This window comes from Canis lupus, chromosome 33 (assembly GCF_011100685.1).
Source record: "Canis lupus familiaris isolate Mischka breed German Shepherd chromosome 33, alternate assembly UU_Cfam_GSD_1.0, whole genome shotgun sequence".
Lineage (NCBI taxonomy): Eukaryota > Metazoa > Chordata > Mammalia > Carnivora > Canidae > Canis > Canis lupus.
This window is the reverse complement of record NC_049254.1, coordinates 7,674,694-7,698,493: the sequence shown is the minus strand read 5'-3', so window position 1 is coordinate 7,698,493 and position 23,800 is coordinate 7,674,694. Positions and strand designations below refer to the sequence as shown.

At 37.8% G+C, this 23,800-nt stretch overlaps 1 protein-coding gene across 41 annotated transcripts in view; it reads left to right on the top strand.

Annotated features, from left to right (window-relative positions):
- The window catches only part of ABI3BP (ABI family member 3 binding protein), a 233,795-nt gene that overhangs the window by 207,481 nt on the left and 2,514 nt on the right, over positions 1–23,800 (top strand). For all 41 annotated transcript variants that reach the window (XM_038582661.1, XM_038582660.1, XM_038582640.1 and 38 more), the window contains 4 exons: positions 5,017–5,125; positions 21,092–21,171; positions 21,989–22,018; positions 22,620–22,781. In XM_038582661.1, the coding sequence (XP_038438589.1) occupies positions 5,017–5,125; positions 21,092–21,171; positions 21,989–22,018; positions 22,620–22,781 (381 nt within the window). The remainder of the gene's footprint in view (positions 1–5,016; positions 5,126–21,091; positions 21,172–21,988; positions 22,019–22,619; positions 22,782–23,800) is intronic.

Here is a 23,800-nt window from a genome sequence, read left to right as displayed (position 1 = left end):
AGCAAATCCTAGCAAATCTGTATTGCCAAAAGTGTCATATGATGGGAAAAGATCATCTATGTACCAATGATGGGCTTCCTGTTAATTTAACTGATCTCTTTAGGTTGCATCCCTTCCGTCTCCTCTCAGAACTCTTCTTCACAGAATAAAGATAGATCTGATCTTTCCATTATCAAAAAAATTTACAGATAACATAGAAGTTAGCAGTGCTAATGATACTTAAACTAGTTTTTGTTTCACCAACCCAGTTTCTAGATTGGCCTAGAACTTTCCATCAGGCTAAAAGTTACTCAATTATTTTAAAAGAAATATTTTTAGAATTTTAATACTGGTCAATTTTCTACTCACCTCAGGAAATTATAATTCTGCTATCACTCACCTAATCCCTCTAAAAATGACTCTGAAAAATAAGAAATCATGAGTCATTCTTTGAATTTAGTATATGGGAATTTATTTCTTCATAGTGAACAGGTCAGTCAAACTAGAGTGGAAGGAGAAAAGACTAAGAGGCTGAATCAGCTCAAGGAACACAGCAAATGGGAGTACCCAAAGCCCCTGCTGTCCATGTCCTACCATGCCTGGGACAGGTAGACAGGGTCCAGTAGGACCTACTGAGAGGCTGTCAGGATGGATAAAGCAAAGTGCACAAGGGAAATGGGAAGGGAGAGCTTCAGCAGCTGCAAAAAGTTTTCTGTGAATAAAGAAGAAAACAGCAGTTATTTCTCCTCAGACAAAAATGTTTGGTCTGACCAAATTCTGCTATAAGCAGCCTGTTTTTTGCTTAGCTGGCTTTTTTAAAAACATATTTGTGTATTTCATTTTTCATGCAGACCTTGCCTTTGTTTTGAGAAAGAACCAGCCATTACTCATGTTTCCTAGGAATTTGTCTAGTTCTGCTTCTTTACTTGGGACTATGTCAGTGGGTGCTAACATCCCAATATCTAAAAAAAAAAAAAAAAAAAAAAAAATCAATCTCTAAGCATTGATTATGTAAATAGATTAAAAGGTCCAAAACTCCCAATACATATACTGTGCTGATAAGGAGGAGTTCTCGTGATCGGCTGAGGCTTAGTTATCATAAAACCAAATTATATATTTCATTTGCCTTTAAAATGTGGGACGACATCAAGTTGGAATTGGTTAATATATCTAATAATCTAATACATCCAATACATATTCCCTTTGGTGTTTCAATATCTGATTAAACTATTTAGAAGGGAAAGATTTCTCCTTTCTAGTTTGTCATGTGACTATTTTTTTTAGTTCTAGAGACTTGTAATCTCTAAAAATAATGAATAGGGCATACTTTATCCATCTAGCCAATTACTTTTGTAATATTATACTAAATGTTAGTGGGCTGCTTAAGATCTTTCACAACATACTGGACTTATAATAACAATTTTCATGGATAAGAACCATATCTCTTTAGCTACAATATTTTCTAGGTAGAAATAAGTCCATTTTTAATCATTACTCACCTAGTCTGTATTTAAATATTGGACCATATATCTTGAAGGTCTGTTCTATTTTTTGCACTGTTTCTTTTTAGTGTTTTATTAAATATCACTGATTTCAAATGTAATCTTTTATAAACCAGCAGCTCAGATAAAACAGAGGTTAATTCTCAAATCACTGGAAATGGTTTTATAAGAAAGGATTGAGAAAGATAACAAAAAGAGTGATACATATTTTTTAGTCCTCCAGTTGGTTTCTGTCAGGAATCTGTCTTTTAATTGACAGACACATAGTCCCTCTAATACATCCATATATGGCTGTTTCTACATGTCCCTTCCACACTAAAGTAGAAATAGATACACCTGAGAAATTGGCCATAGCCTGGGTCCTTGGACAACTTTAAGTTAGTTACAAGATGGTGCTTTGTGATATGCCAAGAACATGGCAACATAGATTTAAATCCCAGATTGGCTCTGTGCAACTTGGGTATGCAATTAACCTCTTTGCTTTAGTTTCCTTATTGGTAATAAGAATAACTCCTCCCATTGTTATTAACTTATGAGGATAATTTTTTTTTTTTAGAGAGGGAAAGAGGAGAAAGTCTTTTTTTTTTTTTAATTTTTTTTAAATTTTTATTTATTTATGATAGTCACACAGAGAGAAAGAGAGAGAGGCAGAGACACAGGCAGAGGGAGAAGCAGGCTCCACGCACCAGGAGCCCGATGTGGGATTCGATCCCGGGTCTCCAGGATCGCGCCCTGGGCCAAAGGCAGGCGCCAAACCGCTGCGCCACCCAGGGATCCCTTTAAAAAAGATTTTGTTTGATTATTTTAGGGAGAGCTTGAGCTGGGGGAGGAACAAAGGGGAAGGGAGAGAGGGAGGAAGAGAATCTCAGCAGATTCCCTGCTGAGTCTGGAGCCCAACATTTTCAGGGCTTGATTTCACAACCCTGAGATTATGACCTGAGCCAAAACCAAGAATTGGATGCCTAACCAACTGAGTTGCCCAGGTGCCCCTCATGAGGATAAAATTAAACAGAATTTGAATGTGCCACATGAGTTAGAAACTGTTAATGTTTTTCAGTAATAGCAATAATAGAATTGGTAGAAATAATATCACCGTTACTATTTTCATGCTGTTTTCATGACCAGACTCTGATTTTCCAATCTTTACAATAAACAGTTTTTTTCTGTTAAGTCAATTATCTCATAAGAGGGCAATAATGCCCTCTGAGGGGGAAAAAAGACCAATATTTCAGTGTTAGTTCTTTATAGATTCCTTATATCTTTACTATTATGGAACTTATAAATCCCATATTTTAAAACAAGAAATATGGACACATATTAAGTGTCTTTACCTTCTGAAATATACTCAGAATGTGTCTATAGATGTTCATTCCAAACATTAATATTCCATTTTTATGGCATTGGTGGATTTATGGCAAAGCTATGATTGCTTTAAAGCATTACAAATGAAAGATATATTTACAAAGCTAGAATTCTGAGAGGAATTCTAAATATTTTTTATTTATGAAGGTAACTTCTATATCCATTTTGAAAACTTGATCTTTCAGGATAAAAATAGTATTAAATTAGTATTTAAAAATAAGTCAAAGGAAAGTTAGAGAAGACATGCAGTAAGAGTTTGTAGTACTTAAGAGCCCAGAGCAATATTTAAAAAGAATATTACACAGTTGGTGAGAAGCATCCTAAGCCAAAGATGTTTTTTGAAGGAGGTTAATTTCATGCATAATCAACTGGAGTGTGATAAAAATTTTTCTTTGGATGACTAAGCAGCACTGGAATCTTTCCAATTGAAATCTTTCCAATTTTTTGACCCTAGTTTCAAAACACAACTCAGGGATAATAAGGAATAATAAAATTAACAGCAATAATGGGTACTACCTATTGAAAAAAAATATGCAGAATACTATTAAGTGCTTTCCATACATTCCTAATTTAATCTCCACAAACAATACTATGAAGAGAGCTTATTGACATTTTACTGATGGGAAAACTGACTGAGATGGAAGCCACATGACTTGGTCTGTCATGTAGCCATGCAGTTTCCTGTTTTTTTTGTTGTTGTTGTTGTTGTTTGTTTTGTTTTGTTTTTTAAAGAGGGAACTAACTAGCACCCCCACACACACACCATACCTTTACTTTAATAGAAAAGTCTTGAGTGTTTTGGGTCCCTCGTATCAGCAGCATATCAAATGCCATAACCAACAAGCAATTTCCATTTCTAAAAAATCAGTTTTACTTACATTTTAATTACTCCCATATTTTTCTAAGTAAATATTGTTTCACAGCTGAGAAATATATATAAAATGGAATATATTTGAATTCAGGGTCTTCCCTTTCCCTCCCTTTCCACCATCTGTGAGAAATAAAGCCAACTGAGAGGTTGGGAATAGAAAGATCTGGAAAACGCATACTAAATACTAGCCATTAGCCCTTTGGTAACTGTGCTAATGTGTCCAGATACAATAGCCATTGCCTTCTGGTTTAATTTTGAATTTTTGGAAGGATGATCATATAAAATAATTGAGAAAGAGCTATCCTCCTTTTTTAATTTCTAAAATATGCCATTAAAAACCCTTCCCAAATTAAAATTGACAATTATATCTCCCTGAGTCTTTCATAGTTTCAGTTTTATTTCCAGTCTTCATCTCCCATCTTTCGTTTCAATACTAATAACAGAAATCCCTAGTAACTTGCCACCTCCTTTGTGGCCTTCCCACATTTCCCTGATGACTACTACTTTGTATTTTGAGTAGGATTTGTTGTTTGTTGTTGAGTTTTTAATCGTCAGCATGATCTTGTCACATATGTTAAATTAAACCCCAACTGAAAGCAAGGAAAAGCAGCTAACAAATGTATAAGTTATGTTCTTAATCTGAAAGTCTTTCTTTCTCAGTCAAAGCCCTCCAAGTTCATAGAAACATACATTTAAGTGAAATTTATGTAGATCTCTATGTATACTTTCTAGTCATAATTTAAAAAAAAAACAGTAAAGGATGCATATGTAAGCCAATACATACAGAACTTTATAACTTACGTAAGTAGTAGATCCAAAAATCTCCTAATTCTGTAGTTTGAAACGCAAAAGTTTTTTTGTAGCAGAAGCATGAATGCAGGAGCCTTTCCCCAGCTATATAATATGGCTCCGTAGACCAGGAAACGTGGCTTCTACTCAAGTACCATTCCTCATACAGTGCTTTCCCCACACTGAGCTTTCTGACAATGGCACACTCTGACTTGCCTAGCAAAATAATTGGTTACCAATTTCCAAAGCTACCACAGGCACTTCATCGGTCTTCACAATTACAGGCCTCTGTGTTCCAGTAAAGGAAAAGTAGATATGGTCAATGAGCAACTCTCAAAATGCTTTGGGACCTTTGTCATCCACTGACCATCCTCATCTGAAAATTGCGCCTCAAGAACTACCATCTAAATCGCTCACTTTTATGAGAGCGACTTTATGATTCTGTTAGCCTTAAGAACAATTAAATCAGCCAGGACATAAAGACAAGTATTTGTTGGCTTTTTCGATTTTCAGAATATGAAGTCATATCCAGAGAAAATGGGTCATTCAGTGGGAAGAACAAGTCCATCCAAATTACAAATCAAACCTTCTCCACAGTAGAAAATCTGAAACCAGACACAAGGTAAGCTGCCTGTGCTGTTACAGGTCTGTTCTGAGAGTGCAAAAGTCATAACAAAGGAATGAAATAACATCATCCATCTCTATCTTAAAGGGCAGTCTAGTTTGCATTTCATTCTTCGGCTTACTGTGCATAGCAGGAGATCCCTCTAGAGTCATGTTTTGCAAATATGCAAGTTATTGGTGGGGCCACAAGAGCTGACAAGATGGTCTTGTGAGTTAACACTCCATGTAAGAACATTGAAAAATGGAAGGTCATTAACACCAAATGTTGATATTAAATACAAAAATTTAGAGAAGGAAAGGTCTGTGGACCAGACATAACTGGAGTGTGAATGATGTAAACTAAATCTGAAAACAGAAGCATTTTGGCTTGGCATGCTGGGAAAAGGAAGGCAAGGAAATCCAAGCTATGTCACAAATGTAGATGAACGTTTGTGATAATGAATGCTTCAAATAGCTACAGACCATTCCCAGGTATAGCAGTCCTTTGAGTTTGGGTCTTTTTATTGCAGACAAATGAGAATCAATTTTTGAAAATAGAAATATATAATATTAGCAATGTTGTACAATAAGCAACTTTTCTTGGCATCTCTTATTATACATTGATGCCAGGTTGTTTGTTTTACAGTATGGTCTTGTTTGTTTTTTTGTTTGTTTTTGTTTGGTTTTTTTTTAGTTTAAATTCAGTTAGCCAACATATAGTACATCATTAGTTTCAGATGTAGTTTTCTTTTTTTAAAAAAGATTTTATTTATTCATCAGAGACACAGAGGCAGAGACACAGGCAGAAGGAGAAGCAGGGGTGGAGGAAGGGGAGGAGGGCAGGGGGTGGGGGTGAATGGGTGACGGGCACTGAGGGGGACACTTGACGGGATGAGCACTGGGTGTTATTCTGTATGTTGGTAAATTGAACACCAATAAAAAATTTATTTATAAAAAAAAATAAACAGTAAAAAAAAAAAAAAAAAAAGGAGGAGGAGAAGCAGGCTCCCTGCGGGGAGCTCAACCCGAGCTCAACCACTGAGCCACCCAGGTGCTCCTAGATGTAGTTTTCAATAATTCATCAGTTGCATATAACACCCAGTCCTCATCACATCACATGCCCTCCTTAATGCCCATCACCTAGTCATTTCTTTTTAAATCTAAAATGAGAGACATGTAACTGGGAAACGAACAAGAGGAAATGGAAAAGGAGGTGAGCAGGGGGATGGGGTGACTGGGTTATGGGCACTCTGAGGGGGACACTTAATGGGATGAGCACTGGGTGTTATGCTATATGTTGGCAAATAGAACTCCAAGAAAAAATATACAAAAATAAATAAATAAAAAATAAAATATCCAATTTTATCAGCTCATTGTATTGCACAAAAAGGGCCTTACACACTTCTAGAAATGTAATAGAAAAGACTTTTGTTTTGCTTTGTTTTACATGGCTAAATCATCAAATTTATTGCTCAAAGAGATTCTCAAATGGATACAGCCAAGCATTTCCTTAACAAAGCCAATGTACTGAATTCATTTGGGGACTAAATATCACTCTCTGTGGAAAATCAATTTCTTTCCTCAAACTCCAGACCACTGTTTGATAAGCTGTCCACGCAGTCAGTTAAAATGAAAACATCCTCACATTGTAAGTTATAGTATGCCAAGCAACATGGATCAGTTTTCAGAGAGACCTAATCAGGAATTTTTCCAGACTGAATACTTCATAGCTTGATAAGGTTTCCTGGTATTTAAAAAGATCAGCAGAGGCAAAGACCGGAACTCCAGCATTAGAAATGTTTTTCATAAGTTTTACTTATATCTTTCATTGTCCTCAGTTGATGGAATTGAGTCAGGTATTGACTGTGACACTTGAAAGAGTCTATTACAGTTCTGATACCAAGGAAACTCTTCTCTTTTCAGGAAAGAAAGGAAGCATCTAGTTCATTCTAGATGGTTTGCTGTGTATAAACTGTAGTTCTATGCTGCAAATATAACATTTTCCACAGCATCTTTTTTCTTTAAAGTTCTCTGTTTTCAACTGTAATATGGAAAATATTACAACCACTAATTTTTTTAAAGGATTTAAGTTAGCCAAAATAAGCATGTATTTCAGTAAAAGCCCATTCGATGATCTTGGTTCTATTTCCTTAGTGAGATTAACAGGGAGAGGGAGAGAGAGAGAGACTATTTTTAACATAATATATCTTAAGGAAAGAATAAAAAAGAAAAAGTTATTTAATTTGGACTTTTTGATAGGTGGACTTGGGCTTACAGAACGTGGATGGTTTTTCTTTACAGATTCTTGCTTTTATTCCACTTAATACATTGGAAAGCATATTGAAAAACATCTAATTTCTAAATGTTCATTGTGTTCCTTTTCTGAATTAGGCTATTCTCAAATCTTCTCCGAGTTCACCTATTAGTCATGATCAGAAGTAAAAAATAATTATTTCAGTGACATTTTTAAGCCTCCTTTGTTTGTAAAAGGTTTGTGTTTCCATTCAGCGAACATTTATTAAGTGCCAACAGTGTGACTGGTGTTGTAACTGCAAACGTGAATAAACGTGGTGCCCGCCCTTGAGGAGGGTGAGCAGTTGGTAATCAATTATTCTACACAAAGTGGTGAGAGCTCCCGTAAAAGATACATACAGCTTGCAAGGGGAGCCCAGAGTGGGTGGCATTTTTCAAAGTCTGGGGACACTGAGAAAACGTCCTGGAGGAGGTGACAGCTGGGCTGCAGCTTGAAGAATGCATAGGAAGGAGCTAGCTAGGTACCTGTGGGAGGGGAAAGAATAGTACAGGTCGGTGCAGAGGACCAAAAGGCATGGTGTGTGCAGTGAAAAGTGGACAGAGGCAGTGGAAGCCACAAGCAGTGGAGGCCAGGATGTAGAGGACAGTCTGTGTCAGATCAGGGAATCTGGTCAATAGATAAGACCCAGAAAGATGGTAACTGGGAGTGTGCTCCAAGTTTCATTTTAGTTTGGTTTTTTTCCTGACTTTGATTTAGTTGGAATAATCACTCTTGATACTGGAGCTATGTATCATGGGTATCTGTGGGTAGAATAAATGTAACAAAAAGTTTTTTTAGTGTCTTGCAAGAATGCCATTTGGCACCTTGCCTAATTGGCCAAATAGTTTGCATAAGAGAAATAGGTGCAGAAGAAGTGCGAAGCTGCATTTCATTTTGGAATCACAGGACTAATTAGTCACGGGATCCACATCTAGCTTCCAGGTGTAATTGTTGTAGGACTTATGCTAATTGTTTCTGGAGTTTAGAGCCTTGTCCCTTTTATCCTGCCCTAAGGCATATGTCTTGCTTGTTACTCGTGTCCTTCATTGGTGGGTCTTCTGAGGAGGAACCCATTCTACTATCCCAATAAGCAGAGCCCAAAAGAGGCTCTTTCTGGATTTGTCTTTGGGAAAAAGTAATATTAAATTTAGGAATCCCTGAAATCAGAATCCCATGCTGAGTTTTGCCAGTTGGCAGAAATCTGGGTCCATTCGGTGTTTCTATTTGGCTTATTTTGTGTTATTTTTAGAGTTTGGTATAATTGAATGAAGCCCATTCAGATATAAATACTGTTTTGTTTTGTTTTGTTTTGTTTTGTTTTGTTTTGTTTTAAAAAGGGACTTAAAATTCCTATCTATGAATGACCAGGACTATACTGATAGTCCCTACTGGGTCATGATTTAAAAGTTGTATATCATAAAAAATTTTTTAAAAAATAAAATTAAATTAAAATAAATAAATAAATAATAAATAAAAATAAAAAAATAAAAAGTAAATAAAATAAAAGTTGTATATCAGCAGTTTGAAAACATTTCCCCATTGGGCACAGATATGACACACATGGATATAAAGGTTCATGAAAATTGTTTAGTCTACAATTTGTGGAATTTTGTGGTGGTCGAGTAGTTCAGGAGATCCCAGTCCCCAGTGAACAGGAACGCATCTGTGCTCTCTTAAATATATGCTAGAGATTCATTTGTTTACTTAATGGGAAAAAAAAAAAGCTTTCAGCTGAAATATTATGTGTTGAAACACAATATTTTGATCTATTAATCAAAATAGCTTAATAAGTTAAGGAAGAATAAACTGAAGTTGAATTATTTCATTTAATTTGGGATTTCTGAAGCCTAGAATCACCTGTAGAAACAAAACTAACACCCATGAAACAACCAGAAAGCACCGTTAGACAGCATAAAAGATGGCAAAGGGCTTACACTGAAGTTCTGCAATTTAAAAGAGGAGAGAAAGCCTCACAGGATACTTGAGACTAGACCTTTATGGTAAAGGATATCACTGAATGGGACAGATTGGCAAGAAAAGAAAGAGCAAGAACACTATTGTTTTTTCGGATCAAGGCCATGTGCACGACTTGAGTGAATTACAAGTAGTCCTCAGACTTACTACCCACAGCAGGGCTACAGTCGGAATAACAAAATTATAAGCGCCAAATATAGGTTTGTTGGCCTTTTTTTCTTTCTTTTTTCTTTTCTTTTTTTTTTTTTTTTTTTTTTTTTTTGATGCAAGCTTTTTCCATACTATCTTATGTTGTTAAGGCAAGATTTCTTTCCATTGTATCTTTCCTGCCCCAACCATGATCCAAGATTAATACTAATAAAAGACATGCTGTAAAATTAAGAGGAAGTATGTATAGGGTGCAGCCACCAGGTGGTTTTTATTACCCATAAAGAATGACTTCAGTCACATTTCAGTGCTTGGGGAAAATTGTATTCCCAGTAGGCAAACTTTGAATTATCGTTGTTAAAATCCACCACCACCACCACCACCCTTCCATGAGGTTCTGGAATTCCCTACTTGAAAAGCTAGAAGATAATAACTTTTGAAAGAATTACTGTAGCTGGGTTCCTATACATGTGTGTCCAGGAGACGCATGTATATAATTTTAGGTAGCATTTTCCATCATTTGTCTGGACTGAAAAACATGAGATCTAAAAATATCCCTGGCTGATCCTTTGTTACACACTGGAGGGGGAGGGATAGAGCTTGGTGAGAGAACGTTTAACCCCCAAAATAATCAATGCAGAGAATATAGATCACCAGAGCCTTTTAGGTTAAAAATTCCAAAGAGTCTAGAACCAAAAGCATGGAGGACTGTGTTACCTTCTTCTTCTCGCCATGCATGCCATGCCTCTCCCTGCCTGTTTTTACAACTTAGCCAGGTTTTTATTGCCTGTGTAGAAGCTCAAAAAAAAAAAAAAAAAAAATGCCCACTGGGAGGGGCCATCCAGCAGCTGTCTGGCTGCAGGAGAGTTTGGCTGCACACCTGGTATGAGACGTTTCTATCTACAGAGGGTGGAGCCCATGGCTGCATTCCCAGGGTCACAGTGGGGACTACCCCAGCCTTGCCCACAGACGCTTGCAGCTATGGTGAGCTTTGGTCATAGACGTGCACAGGGAAGAAGGGCTGCAGGTGTGGAGTTGGAACCGTCTTAGGTGAAGCAGGAGAGCTACGAGAGGCACGCTGCTATGTCACAACTCCATCTCTTTCTTTCCAGAACCCCTCTCTCACCCCTACCCCCCAGATAACAAAGAAAATATAGATATGTTGGCGTCCAGCTGGACCAGTACCCAACCAACCCATTCCCCAGTATTTATTGTCCATTTATTTCCCCCATGAAACCGCATGTGTGGCTCTTGTTGAGGCCAAAGAAAAACACTAGGCCTCTCCTGTCCGCAGCCAACCCTTTGTGGTTATGTGAACAGAAGAACTGAGAAAGCATAGGACTAAAACAGTAAGCCTTGCACCACTGCCTAAGGGGACAGGAAGGACGAAGTAACTTATTGATCCCAAAGCCTCCCCAACTTCGAAAATGGTACATTTGTAGGATATCCAAAGACGTCACAGAGTCAGTGGGAAACTGGAACTGGAAACAAACCCTGAATCTAAGTCTTACAGCGAGTAGAATCGTTCGGATAAACCATATTTCTCTGAAGCTAGGCCTGTGGTCTGCCGTTTGTTTTCAGACAGGTTGTTTCTAGCACACGTTGGGATAATCCAACAGATGGGGCTCTTCTGCTAAATAGGTTGGACACTATAGATGGATGCACACGTGCTCCACGGTAAAAATAAAAAGCACTATCATGTCTTCACATGAGCCCTCCTCTCCTAACTTGACTTAAAAACCCCTGAAGAATCAACCCCTTGTGTGCCAGATTTCCATGTGGCCCCGCAACTTCCTATGGAAAATGTCTTCTGTCTGGTAATTAAGATAAATCAAGTTCACTTAAGGCATTCAAGGACTTCTGCTCTCCTCTGTAGCCTGGGAGGATCCTGGAGAACAGTCCTGCCTCTAAAACGAAAACCTACTGAAATTTCCTGTACCTGACAGCAAGGACAGTTTGGGACTATTGTTTATGTTGTTTGATTTAATAAAATCTTGGCTCCAAAAGTAAACTGGAATAGAGACAGCAGCTTCTCATAACTATAAATCTGGCTGAACAAAGAAGGCATGTGGAATAGCCATTATGTCCTCGTTCATGGTGGGGTTTTTGTGTGTGTGTGTGTGTGTGTGTGTGTGTGTGTGTGTGTGTGAGAATATTCTGGTCTCTGCAGATTCTGTTACGAACTTTTCCACATCTTATGGGCTTTGTGGAAAGGAGCAAAATAAGCTACCAGAGCATTAGGTACTTTATTGAGTTTTATTGTAGGTGTGGGCCGCAGAACAATGGCTGCATCATTCAAGAAAAAAGAAATGTAGAGGAGTGCTCAGTTTTGCAACTTTTCTTCTGGCAAAAGTATAGCTAAGAGCATGGAACTCCACTAGTCTATAAAGAGAGCAATTATTCTTTCACATGAATATATTCTTTTCATTGCTTTTCACTTAGAATTGCTTAGTATGGGGGTGTGGGGGGGGGGGGGAGGGCGGTGCCAGAAACGCATAGCAACTATATAGACTTGGAGTGTAGCCCAGACCGGGAATTGCTTGTACCCGTAGAAATGGGAGCTACAAGAATGTTCCTGAGGACGTCCGAGGCACCGGGTTGATGACACTTGATGCCTGCTGGTGCTCTGCTCCTCTGCCCTCTGCCCCTGATTAGGACTTATTTTATTCTCTAATAAATGTCCCTGCAGCTCTGCCCTTGCGCTCCTTATCTGTATTCCCAGGTCAGTACAATGTCTACATGTGGCAGGCATCCAGAAATGCCTGGAGAACGGATTGATCGGATTTCTCCTTCCTCATTTGAGCGCCTGTTACTCACTTTTTCATATTCTACTTTTCCATTTCTCTTCCCCTGACTGAAGCCTAACTGAATAGGGCTCAAATATTTCAAAACTTCATAGGGGTAAAATTAGGTAGCCAAACCACTCAAACCAACAAGCAGCTGCAGGGTGGCCTTTCTATATAAAAGGCAGGTTGCTTGAAGTTTGAGACCTTTGTTAGAGTGAAAACCAACTTTTAAATCCTTGGGAGTCAATAAGTAAAAAGTTCATCAAATAATAAAAACTAAAACTCCTTTATAGGCAAAAAAAAAAAAAATAGAGGGAAATGGTTATAGAGAGAAATAAAGGAAGGGAAAGTAGGAAATGATCGAAATAAGTGTCTACGCTAACCAAACCTGAAGATTGGTTCAGGTCAGATCCTACAGGTTGGAGTGTCCCTGTCTCTCTACAGATCCCGCTCATTGAAATCCTAGTTTTTTTTTTCACTTTTCAGTGAATTGGTATTTAAATCTTATGCTGATTTTCAACAGTTGTTTTCAAATTCTACCCTTTATTACCCCACTCCTATGGAATAATGGTTTAGCACTTTCTAGACTCCTTATTGAAATCTTAGAACTTTTTATTTTCTTAACCTATGTAGAAAGATTCACCTGCTGAATTTTTATTCTTCTCAATAACCCACTGGCTGTACCCTTATTATAAACTTTATGAACCCAAAAGCAAGAATGTGGACATAGAAGAGTTCTGTCTCTAGAATTCTATGGCAGTGTTTGTCAAGTTCCCCAATAATATAACTACTTTTTTAAAAATTTTCTAGAGATAGAAATTTAATACTAGAGAATATTTATAATTACTTACTATGTGCCAGGCACCTTCCTTTTAAATGTGTTATCTAATTTCTTCCTCACAAAAAGATTCAAAAGGTATTTTTATACCTTGCTACCTCCTGAGAGGGAGGGTCAGGAAGACTGTTTTTGCTTGGACCCATTTCCACCCAGGGAGAACCTGGCATGGCATTGTGCCAGTGGTGTTACTCACTTGGTTTGTCTTTGGTGACATCTGGCTGTCATCTGGACTGTACTCCATTTAGATAGATACTAGTGGTAATGACATAGGTCTTATAAGTGACTTTTTAAATTTTAATCTTTTTTTTTTTTTTTAAGAGAGTGAGTATGAGAGGAGGGAGGGGCAGAGAAAAAGAGGTAGGGGGAGAGAGAATCTTAAGCAGACTCCACACTTAGTGCAGAACCTGACCTCACAACCCTGAGATTACGACCTGAGCCAAAATCAAGAGTCAGGCACTTAACTGATGGAGACACCCAGGTGCCCTGAATTTAATTTTCGTTTTTGTCTGAAATATTTGTATATGGTTTTAAGTCAAATGGTGTAAAGCTGTTCACTCCTCTTCCCAAATTCTGCCTCACAGAAGCAACCATTTTCAATTTTTTTCATCTTTATTGTATAATCGACAAAACTAATATATTTAAAGGATATACAACATGATGATCTGATACACATACACGTTGTGAAATGATTCCCACCTTAATCAGGTTACTTAGCACAACCAGCACCTCGTATATTTACCTATTTGGGGGTTGGGGTAAGAATATTTAAAGTCTACTCTTAGCACATTGCAATCATATAATACAATGTTATCAACTACAGTTACGATATTATACATTAGATCCTCAGATCTTATTCATCTTATAACTGAAAGTTTGTACCCTTTGACCAAGATCTATTTCCCGCAACCCCTAGCAACCACTTTTCTACTCTATTTCTGTGAGTTTGACTTTTTTTGAGTTTTAACATAAGTGATACCATGCAGTATGTCACCAGGTTGATCCATGTCACTGCAAATGGCAAGATTTCCTTCATTTTTAAGACTGAATAGAAAATATTACATTTTCTATATCCATTTACGTATCAATGGGTATTTAAGTTGTTTCCATATCTTTGCTAATGTAAATAATGCTGCTTATGAATGTGGCAGTACAAATATCTCTTTGAGACAATGATTTCACTGTCTCTGGATAAATACTCAGAGGTGAGATTGCCTGATTATATGACAGTTCTTGAGGAACTGTCCACAGTCCCTTTTTAATTTCTTGAGGAACCTCCACACAGTTTCTAGGGTGACTATGCCAGTTGCATCCCACCAAGAGTGTACAAAGGATTCCTTACTCCACATCCTCACAGGCATTTGTTACCTCTTGTCTCAGGTGTGAGGTGATACCTCATTATGCTCTCCTGGACAACTAGTGATGTCGAGTGCCTTTTCACGTACCTATGGGCCATCTGTATATCTTCTTAAAAAAAAAATTGTCTATTTCGGTTCTTTGCCCCCCTTTTTTTTTTAATACAGTTACTTTTTTGCTGTTGAGTTGCATATGTTCCCTATATATTTGTATATTAGCCCCTTATCATATACATGTTTTACAAATACTTTCTCCTATTCTATAGGTTGCCTTTCTTTTTGTTGATGGTTTCCTTTGCTGTGCAGAGCTTTTTAGTTTTAGGTAGTCCCACTTATTTTAGCTTCTGTTGTCTTTACTTTGGGTATTCAATCCAAAAAATCATTGCCAAGACTGATGTCAAGGAGATTACCCTCTGTGTTTTCTTCCATTAGTTTTTTGTGGTTGCAGATCTTCTATTCAAGCATTTAATCCATTTTGAGCTAATTTTGTGTATGGCGTAAGATAGTGGTCCAGTTTTGTTCTCTTGTATGTAGCTGTCCAGTTCTCCCAAGACCATTTATTGAAGAGTCCGTCCTTTTCCCAACTGTATATTCTTGTCTCCTTTGTCATAAACTGACCATATAGGGGTGAGTTTATTTCTTTGCTGTTATGTTCCCTTAATCTATGTATCTGTTTTCTGCCAATACCAAACTATTTTTGATTGGTAAAGCTTTGTAATAGAGCTGGAAATCCAGGACCATGAAGCCTTCACCTTTGCTCTTTCTTACGATTGCTTGGGCCATTCTGGTTCTTCTATGGCTCCATACAAATTAGAGGATCCATTGTTGTTCTTGTGAAAAATGCCATTGAAATTTTTATAGCAATTACATCAAATCTATCAATTGCTTTGGATAGTAGAGAGATTTTAACAATATTAATTCTTCTAATCCATTAACAGGGAATGTCTTTCCATGTATTTGTGTTTTCCTCACTGTGGTTTCCTTCTTTCATATTTTTTACAGCTTTCAGTATACAGATCTTTTATTTCTCTGAATAAATTTATTCCTAAGTACTTTATTCTTCTTGATGATATTATAAATGGGATTGTTTTCTTGAGTTCTCTTTCTGAAAGTTCACTGTTGGTATATAACACAATTGATTTCTATATACTGACTTTGTATCCTGCAACTTGACTGAATTTGTTTATTCTAATGGTGGTTTTGTGGAGTCTGTAGGGTTTTCTATATAATACCATGTCATCCATAAATAGAAATAGTTGTACTTTGTTTTAGATGACAGTATTTGGTTTTTTCCCTGATTTCTCTGGCTAGGATTTCCAGGATTATGTCAAATAAAAGTGGCAGGAGTGGGCATCCTTGTCTTGCTCCTGATTGAGAAGGAAAGGTTTCAGCATTTCACTGTTGAGTGTGATGTTAGCTGTGGGCTTGTCACTTATAGCCTTTATCATGTTGAGACACATTCCTTCCATAACACTTTCTTGAGAGTCTTTGTCATGAAAGTATGTTGAATTTTGTCTAATGCTTTTCTGCATCTATTGAGGCCATACAGATTATCACTCATTTTGTTGAGGTGGTATATCACATTGATTGATTTGTGGATGTTGAGCATCTTACTATCCCTGGATTGAATCCCACTTGATCATGTTCTGTTCCGATTACCTATTTCTTTATCATTCAGTCTTGGTAGGTTTTATGTTTTTAGGAACATATCCATTTTTTTCTGCAATATGCAAATTATTAGAGTATAATTGGTTATATTAGTCTCTTATTTGGGGGGGATCAGTTGTAATCTCTTTCATTTCTGTTCTGAGCTTTGTTACTTCCTTTCTTCTACCAACTTTGGGCTTAGTTTACTCTTGTAGATCCTTGAGCTGTTTATTTCATATCTTTTTTTTTAATGTAGGCATTCATCATTATATATTTCCCTCTTCAAATTGCTTTTACTGTATCTCATAAGCTTTTATATGTTGTATTTCCATTTTCATTTGTCTCAAGGAATTTTGTTGTTGTTACACTGGATTTCTTCATGAACCCATTGGTTGTTCAGAAGCATGTTGTTTAATCTCCACATATTTGTGAATTCTCTAGTTTTCTTCATGTAATTAATTTCTAGCTTCTTACCATTAGGGTAAGAAAAAAAATACTTGATATGATTTCAGCATTTTTTAGTTTTTCAAGACTTGTTTTGTGGCCTAAAATATCCATTCTGAAGAATGTTACATGTGTGCTTGAGAATATGTATTCAGATGGATGTTCTGTAAATGTCTCTTAGACCTTTCCAGTCCAATGTGTAGTTTAAGTCCAATGTCTCATAATGATTTTCTGTCCAGATGGTACCTCTGCTTCCTTTGTTTTCCATCTGAATGGTATATCTTTTTCCTCTTCTTTCCTTTTAGTCTGTGTGTGTCCTTAAAGCTGAAGTAAGTCTCTTATAAGCAGCATTTCCTTGGTTCCTGTTTTTTGTCCATTAAGCTACTACTCTCTGTCCTTGGATTGGAGAATTTGGTCTATTTACATTTAAAGTAATTATTGGGAGGTATAGACTTACTACGGCTGTTTTGTTCATGGTTTCCCAATTGTTTTGTAATTCTTTTGTTCCTTTATTTTCTCTTTGCACTCTTCCCTTGTGATCTGATGATTTTCTGTAGAGGTATGCTTTGATTGCTTTCTCTTTATCTTTAATATATCTCCTGTAAGTTATTGTTTTTGTTACCACAAGACTTACATAAACCATTTATGACAGTTTATTTTATGCTAATAGCAACTTCAAACACATACAGAAGCTCTGCATTTTTACACTCTCTCCTCCACATTGTTTTGATACCATAATTTACTTTGTTTGCATCATTATAATCGATAACAAATTGTTGCAGCATTGCTATTTTTAATATTTTCCTCTTTTAACCTTTTTTCACATTAGTTATAAATGATTTGCCCCACCATGATTACATTAGAATATTCTGAATTTAACTATTAATTTATCTTTACCAGTGAGTTTTATACTTTTGTATGTTTTCTTGTAACTAATTAGCAGCCTTTAGTTTCAGCTAGAACTCTCTAACATTTCTTACAAGGCCACTGTAGTGGTGATGAATCCTCAGCTTTTGTTTGAGAAACTCTACCTCTCCTTCAATTCTGAAGGACAGTTTTGCTGGGTAATTTTGTTTGTTGTTTTGTTTTTTGTTTTTTTTTTACTTTTTATTTATTTATGATAGTCACAGAGAGAGAGAGCGAGGCAGAGACATAGGCAGAGGGAGAAGCAGGCTCCATGCACCGGGAGCCCAACGTGGGATTCGATCCCGGGTCTCCAGGATCGTGCCCTGGGCCAAAGGCAGGCGCTAAACCACTGCGCCACCCAGGGATCCCTGTTTGTTGTTTTAATTTTAGCATGTTGAATATGTCAGGTCTGCTCTCTTTTGGCCTGAATGTTTCTGCTGAAAAAATCTGCTGATAGTATTATGGAAATTTCCTTGTATGAAACAAGGTGCTCTTCCCTTGCTTCTTTTAGATTCTCTCGCTGTATTAACTTTTGACAGTTTAATTATAATGTGTCCCAGTGTGGGTATCTTTAGATTCTCCTATATGAAACTCCTTGGACTTCCTGAATTTGGATGTCTCTTTCCCCAGGATAAAGTTTTTAGTCAGTATTTCTTCACATAAACTTTCAGCTCCTTTCTTTCTCCTTCTTCTGGGACTCCTATAATACATATCTGCTTGATGGTGTCCCATATGTCTCTTAGCTATTTTCACTCCTTTTCATTCTTTTATCTTTTGACTCCTCTGATTAGTTGAATTCCTCTGCCCTGTTATCAAGTTTGCTGATCCTTTCTTGCACTTTATCTAGTCTATTGTTTAACTCCTCTAATGAATTTTTCAGTTCGGTTAGTGTATTCTTCGGCTAAGTGATTTCTGTTTGGTACATTTTTTTAGTCTCTCCTTGTTGAAATTCTTGCTTTGTTCATGCATTTTTCTCTTGACCTTGGTAAGCATCTTTATGACTATTATTTTGAACTCTGAGGTAAATCACTATTTCATTGAGATCTGTTTTTGTAAACTTTCTTGTTTTGTTTGGAACATATTCTTCTGTTTCTTCAGTTTCCTTGATTCTTTGTTCATTTCTGCTCATTAGGTAGAACAGCCATCCCTCCCAGTCTTGATAGAATGGTCTTGTGTAGGAAATAAATCTCTTCGGTCAGCCCAGCCCAAGTTCCCGGTTATTCCTCAAACCTCCGAGGTTGTCCAAGCCACCTTCTCTGTTGTTAGTGGCTTGCCATAGCTGAGGGTATTCCAAAACCCATCAGTGTCCCAAAGGTGAGAACTGCAATCAGCACCTGGATGCAAGCTAATTATAAACTGGACCCTCAGATAGCAGCTAGGATACTATGTATTTAATCCTCCTCCAGAAAACCTGGAGGATGGGCATTTTTGCAAGCTCTCTCTGTGTTCAGCCCATGCTGATATACCCATGAGGGAGGAGTGCTCCTGTATCTGTTAAAAACTGCTTTGTGTGCTACAGTAGTATGGGACTCAAGAATGCAAGCCCCGTTGGCTCTCAGAGCCAGGTAAGCCGACATCCTTTGAACAGCAGCCACAAAAACTAGGGTGCCAAATATTTGTAAACTCCTTCCAGAGAGATAGTGGTGACTTAGTTTTACTGTTGGAGCAGGCTGGGGGGAGGGGCAAGGAAGGTGTCCACCATTTTTCCAGTCTCTGACGATTGCAGCCAGCCAATACATATGTGCTATAGTTAGAAGTCTCACCTTCAGATACCAGCTTTAAAAAAAATTTTTTTTTAATTCAATTTAGTTAACATAAGGTGTATTATTAGCTTCAGGAATAGAATTTAATGATTCACCAGTTGCATATTACACCCAGTGCTTATGACATCAAGTGCCCTCCTTAATGCCTGCCACTCAATTACCCCATCCCCCTACCCACCTCTCCAACAACAACCTTCAGTTTGTTCTGGTCAAGAGTCTCTCATGATTTGCCTCCCTCTCTGTTTTTTATCTTTTCCTTCCCTTCCCCTATGTTCATCAGATAGCCACTTTTAAGGTATGCAAATAAACCTTTTTCAGGGAAGACTGGTATATGGGTGGCTTTGCCGGTTCTCTCTGTGCTAAGCCCTGGGGGTCTGGCTGGTTAAGAACTGCTTCTTGACTACAGTCATTGGTAATTGTGAATGCAAGCCCTATTGCCTTTTAGGGCTGGGTGTTTATGGGCCTCATTCCTCAGGTGGGAGTCTTAAAAGTTGGGGTACTAGATGGGAGGTCCAAACCCTTTGCTCCTCAGGGAGGTGCTGTGAGTTGGGGATTTGCCCCCAATTACAGGACGCTGTGCCAGAAGCAGGGTTTTTGCCAAGAGTGTGTCCTAGCCTTTCCTACCCATTTCAATGTGGGTGTTCTTTCATTTGCCTGATGTGTATGAGTCACTTGGCTAGTTTCTGGATCTTTCAGAGAGAACTGCTCCATGTGCAGCTAGCTGTATATATGATGTGCCTGTGGGAGAAGAGCAGCTCAGGAGCTTCCTATTTCACCATCTTGGTCAACTATACTCTTTTTCAATTATTTTAGCTATTTCTTTTGCTAATTAATTATTTCTTCTGCCATATTTCTAGACTATTTCTCAAAAAAGCAAAGTACATCATCTCTTTATTCGATGCGTTTATGGTAATATCTCCTAGAATCCCTCACCATCATCTTTTGCTTCTGTGTTGCTCCCCTAACTCCTATATCCTTTGTCCTCTTTTCCTGCCTCCCTTTGTGGCATTCCTTGAGAAATGTATTTTTAGATCATGGAAGATAATATATTTGAGTTTTTACATGTCTGGAAATATCTTTGTTTTACTGATACTATTGTTTGGGCAGACACAGATTTTAGAATAAAATGAAGACTGCTGAAGGCATTCCATTGTTTTGGAGTTTTTTAGGGACTTTAGGATTTATTTTAGAGATAGATAGTGAGAGGGGGAGTGACCCAGGGAGGAGTAGAGAGAGAAGGCACAAGCAGTTTCCACACTTAGTGCAGAGCCTGACTCAGGACTTTATCCCACAACCCTGAGATCATGACCTGAGCTGAAATCAAGAGTTGAACACTTAACCAACTGAGCCAACCAGGCGCCCCTTCCATTGTTTTCGAACTTTCAGTGCTTCTAAGAAGTCAAATATCATTCTGAGTCTGGGTCCTTTGAATGAAACCTATTTTTTTTTTTCTCAGAAACTTTTAAGATCTTTATATTCCAATACTCTTGAAATTTTTCAACTGGTATGCTTGGTTAGTCTTTTTTCTTTTTTTATTTTGCTGAGCATTCATTAGACCTTTTAAATCTAGAAAGCCTAGTTGTTCCTACTAGTTAGCGGTCTTTTAAACTCCAAATCTTTTTTATTAACTCCTTTCCTTATACAAAACATTAGACAACGTGTTTGGAAAGTAAAGAGTTTATTTCGTCATAGTGGTTGTCAAATATTTGTGTGCTCACTGTCCTCATGATTTCAAAATAGAATCAGGAAGGACTTCAGTATAACAAAGGAATGTTGTTTCCTACCCCTGAAGAATATACTATGATTTTTAAAAAAAAAATTTTTCTCCTACACAGCTATGAATTCCAGGTGAAACCCAAAAACCCACTTGGAGAAGGCCCAGCCAGCAACACAGTGGCATTCAGTACTGAATCAGGTAATCACATCACAATCACAGTGGCGTTCAGTACTGAATCAAGTAATCACATCAATCAGGTAATTCCCAATAAGGATGTAAAGGGCCACAATGTTTTGCATAAGGAGCTTCTGTGAAACCCAGCTAAATAAACACGTGTATAAAGTGTTTCTCGAACTTTGAAAAAGCAATCTGATAAAGGTAGCCTTAAGGAAACACTAACATTTTTTTTCTAATTTATTTTGATGTTAGAGAAAAAAAAAGGCCTATCAGTTTAAAAGATGAAAAGTGTTATCAGTGTCTACTCTAAAAACCAGTGAATGAATGAATGCTCCTCTGTATGCTTAGAATCAATGCCTAGAATTAAAATATCAGACACACTCGAGTCATAGGACATCCAGAAAGGGCATTCATTTGACGGTTTTTTTTGATAAGGAGCTGTGAAATTTTCTGACTGTGTACACTCCCAATTCCTTTAAAAGATACATCTGAACTCACAGCATTATCTGTGTAATTTTTATACCAACGGCACTTCCTGGCATTTTGGTGATTTTACCATCAATATTTCCTGTCTGAATCTAAAAAGAGGAAGCTTTAAAATGGAGTGAGAGTTTGAAGAGCAACAAAGATTCCAAAAGATACAGCTGAGTCCCGTGCAGAGACTGTCTAATGGAAAATAACTCTACAACCAAAACCCACTTTCAAATTCAGTCTTTAGCAAGAGTGTACCACTTTGCAAGTCAGACTTAACTGTCAGCATTCACCTTCCTCACTATACCACTGACACACCAGTGCTTACTGACCTACTGTAACACCTGACTCTGCTTTTTCTCTTCAGCGGATCCAAGAGTGAGCGAGCCAGTTTCTGGTAAGTACCTGGCTCTGTGTGAACCCAACTACATGCTTCTCTAAACTGATATTCAGCTTCCAGGCACAGCAGAATGGTCATGATTTTATTTTAGTCCATTTAGAGTATCAGCCAGGTGGCTGATAAACATTCACGGACACTGAGAATCTGTGTTTGGGGAACAAGCTGGATATTCTGAAGGTCGTTTTCATTCAGGTGCAGGACAGCTCAAAATTTGTTAGATAAGATATAACCACCTGATTTCCACTTTTAATAACAAGTCACATTAAAGCATCTGTTTAAATTCTATACTATGCTGCAAACAAAACCAAACCCAAAAACCTAAATTTGCTCCTAAGGGGATGGGATCTACATCTAGCCCTGCATGGACTATGTGAAACCTAAACACACTGCCTATCTCACCAGTCACAGGAATTTAATTTTGGGAGTTTCTATGTTTAAACTCCTATATTTTGGGTCCAGCATTCAGCATTGGAGAAAACCGGGGATCAGCAGGTGGTTGACAATGAACTGTGCAAACAGCTTTATTATAAAGCATTGAGGATGGCTCTTTGATCCCCAAAGGCAGATGCTACACTCAAACCATGTTTTCCTTATGCAGCAGGAAGAGATGCCATCTGGACTGAAAGACCCTTTAACTCAGATTCTTACTCAGAATGTAAGGGCAAACAGTATGTGAAACGGACGTGGTATAAAAAGTTTGTAGGGGTGCAGCTGTGCAACTCTCTCCGATACAAGATCTACCTGAGTGACTCCCTCACAGGTAAGCAAGGCTACTTCAGTATAACTTCAGGCTCTGTTTCGAGCCTCCAGACAGCGTCCTGTAACTTGGCCTTTTCTAGGGGATGGCTCCAGGCACTAAGGTGTGATGTAAACACAGTTCTTCCTTTTGAGCGAGATGTTCCTGGAGTACCAGGCCTGGGATTTGAGGCATGCCACCAGAACGTAAATAATGAAAATGCAATTTGAAACAAAATCAAGGCAAATCTGAATGTAAAGGCACTTGCCACATGGAAGCTCAATTTTGCTACAGCCACCAAGGACAGAGTCTACTGACAATGAGTGTATGTAACAGTAATCATGGAAGGAATCTTATATTTAAGATTTTGAGTTTCTCTAAGACCAGATCAAAACACAGTACCGAAAGGGTGCTAACTCCTTGCTGTAGACTCAGTGGCACTGTTATTTTTCTCCTCTGTATTCATACAGAAAAAAATTTTAAACAAGGCTAGCCCCAACATGAAAAGGTAGACATGTGATCATTCAACAAATAGCTGCTTTGTCCAGAGGATTTCTAGGTGCTGAGGACAAAGCAATACACAAAACCTCTTCCTGCTTGGGAGCTGCTTTCTTGCAGCTCCTAACTTAGCAGGGACAGTCAACAAATATGTAAATAAAGATTCCATGTAGTGCTTTGAAGAAAAATTAGAAAGGGTGAGAGAAAATGGCTGAGCGGAAGCTTCTTTAGTTAGAATGGCCTCTCTGAAATGCTAAGATTTGTGCTGAGAACTGTGAGAAGGAACCACCCCTGCAAAAATCTAGGGATGAAGCACTAGAGGTAGAGGGAAGAGAGAGGCAAAGGCATTGGCCAGAACATGCCTAGTTAGCAAGGGGAAAGGCGGGCAGGCAGGCACAAAATCATGTGGAGCTTTGTAACCAGGTAAGGATTTGGGGTTTTCCTTTGAATATAATAGGAGACTGCAGGAGAGATTTTTGAAGAGGAACAACATTTTTTTGAACTGCATTTTTAAAAGATGACTGATCTTTGGGAAGAGGAGGGGG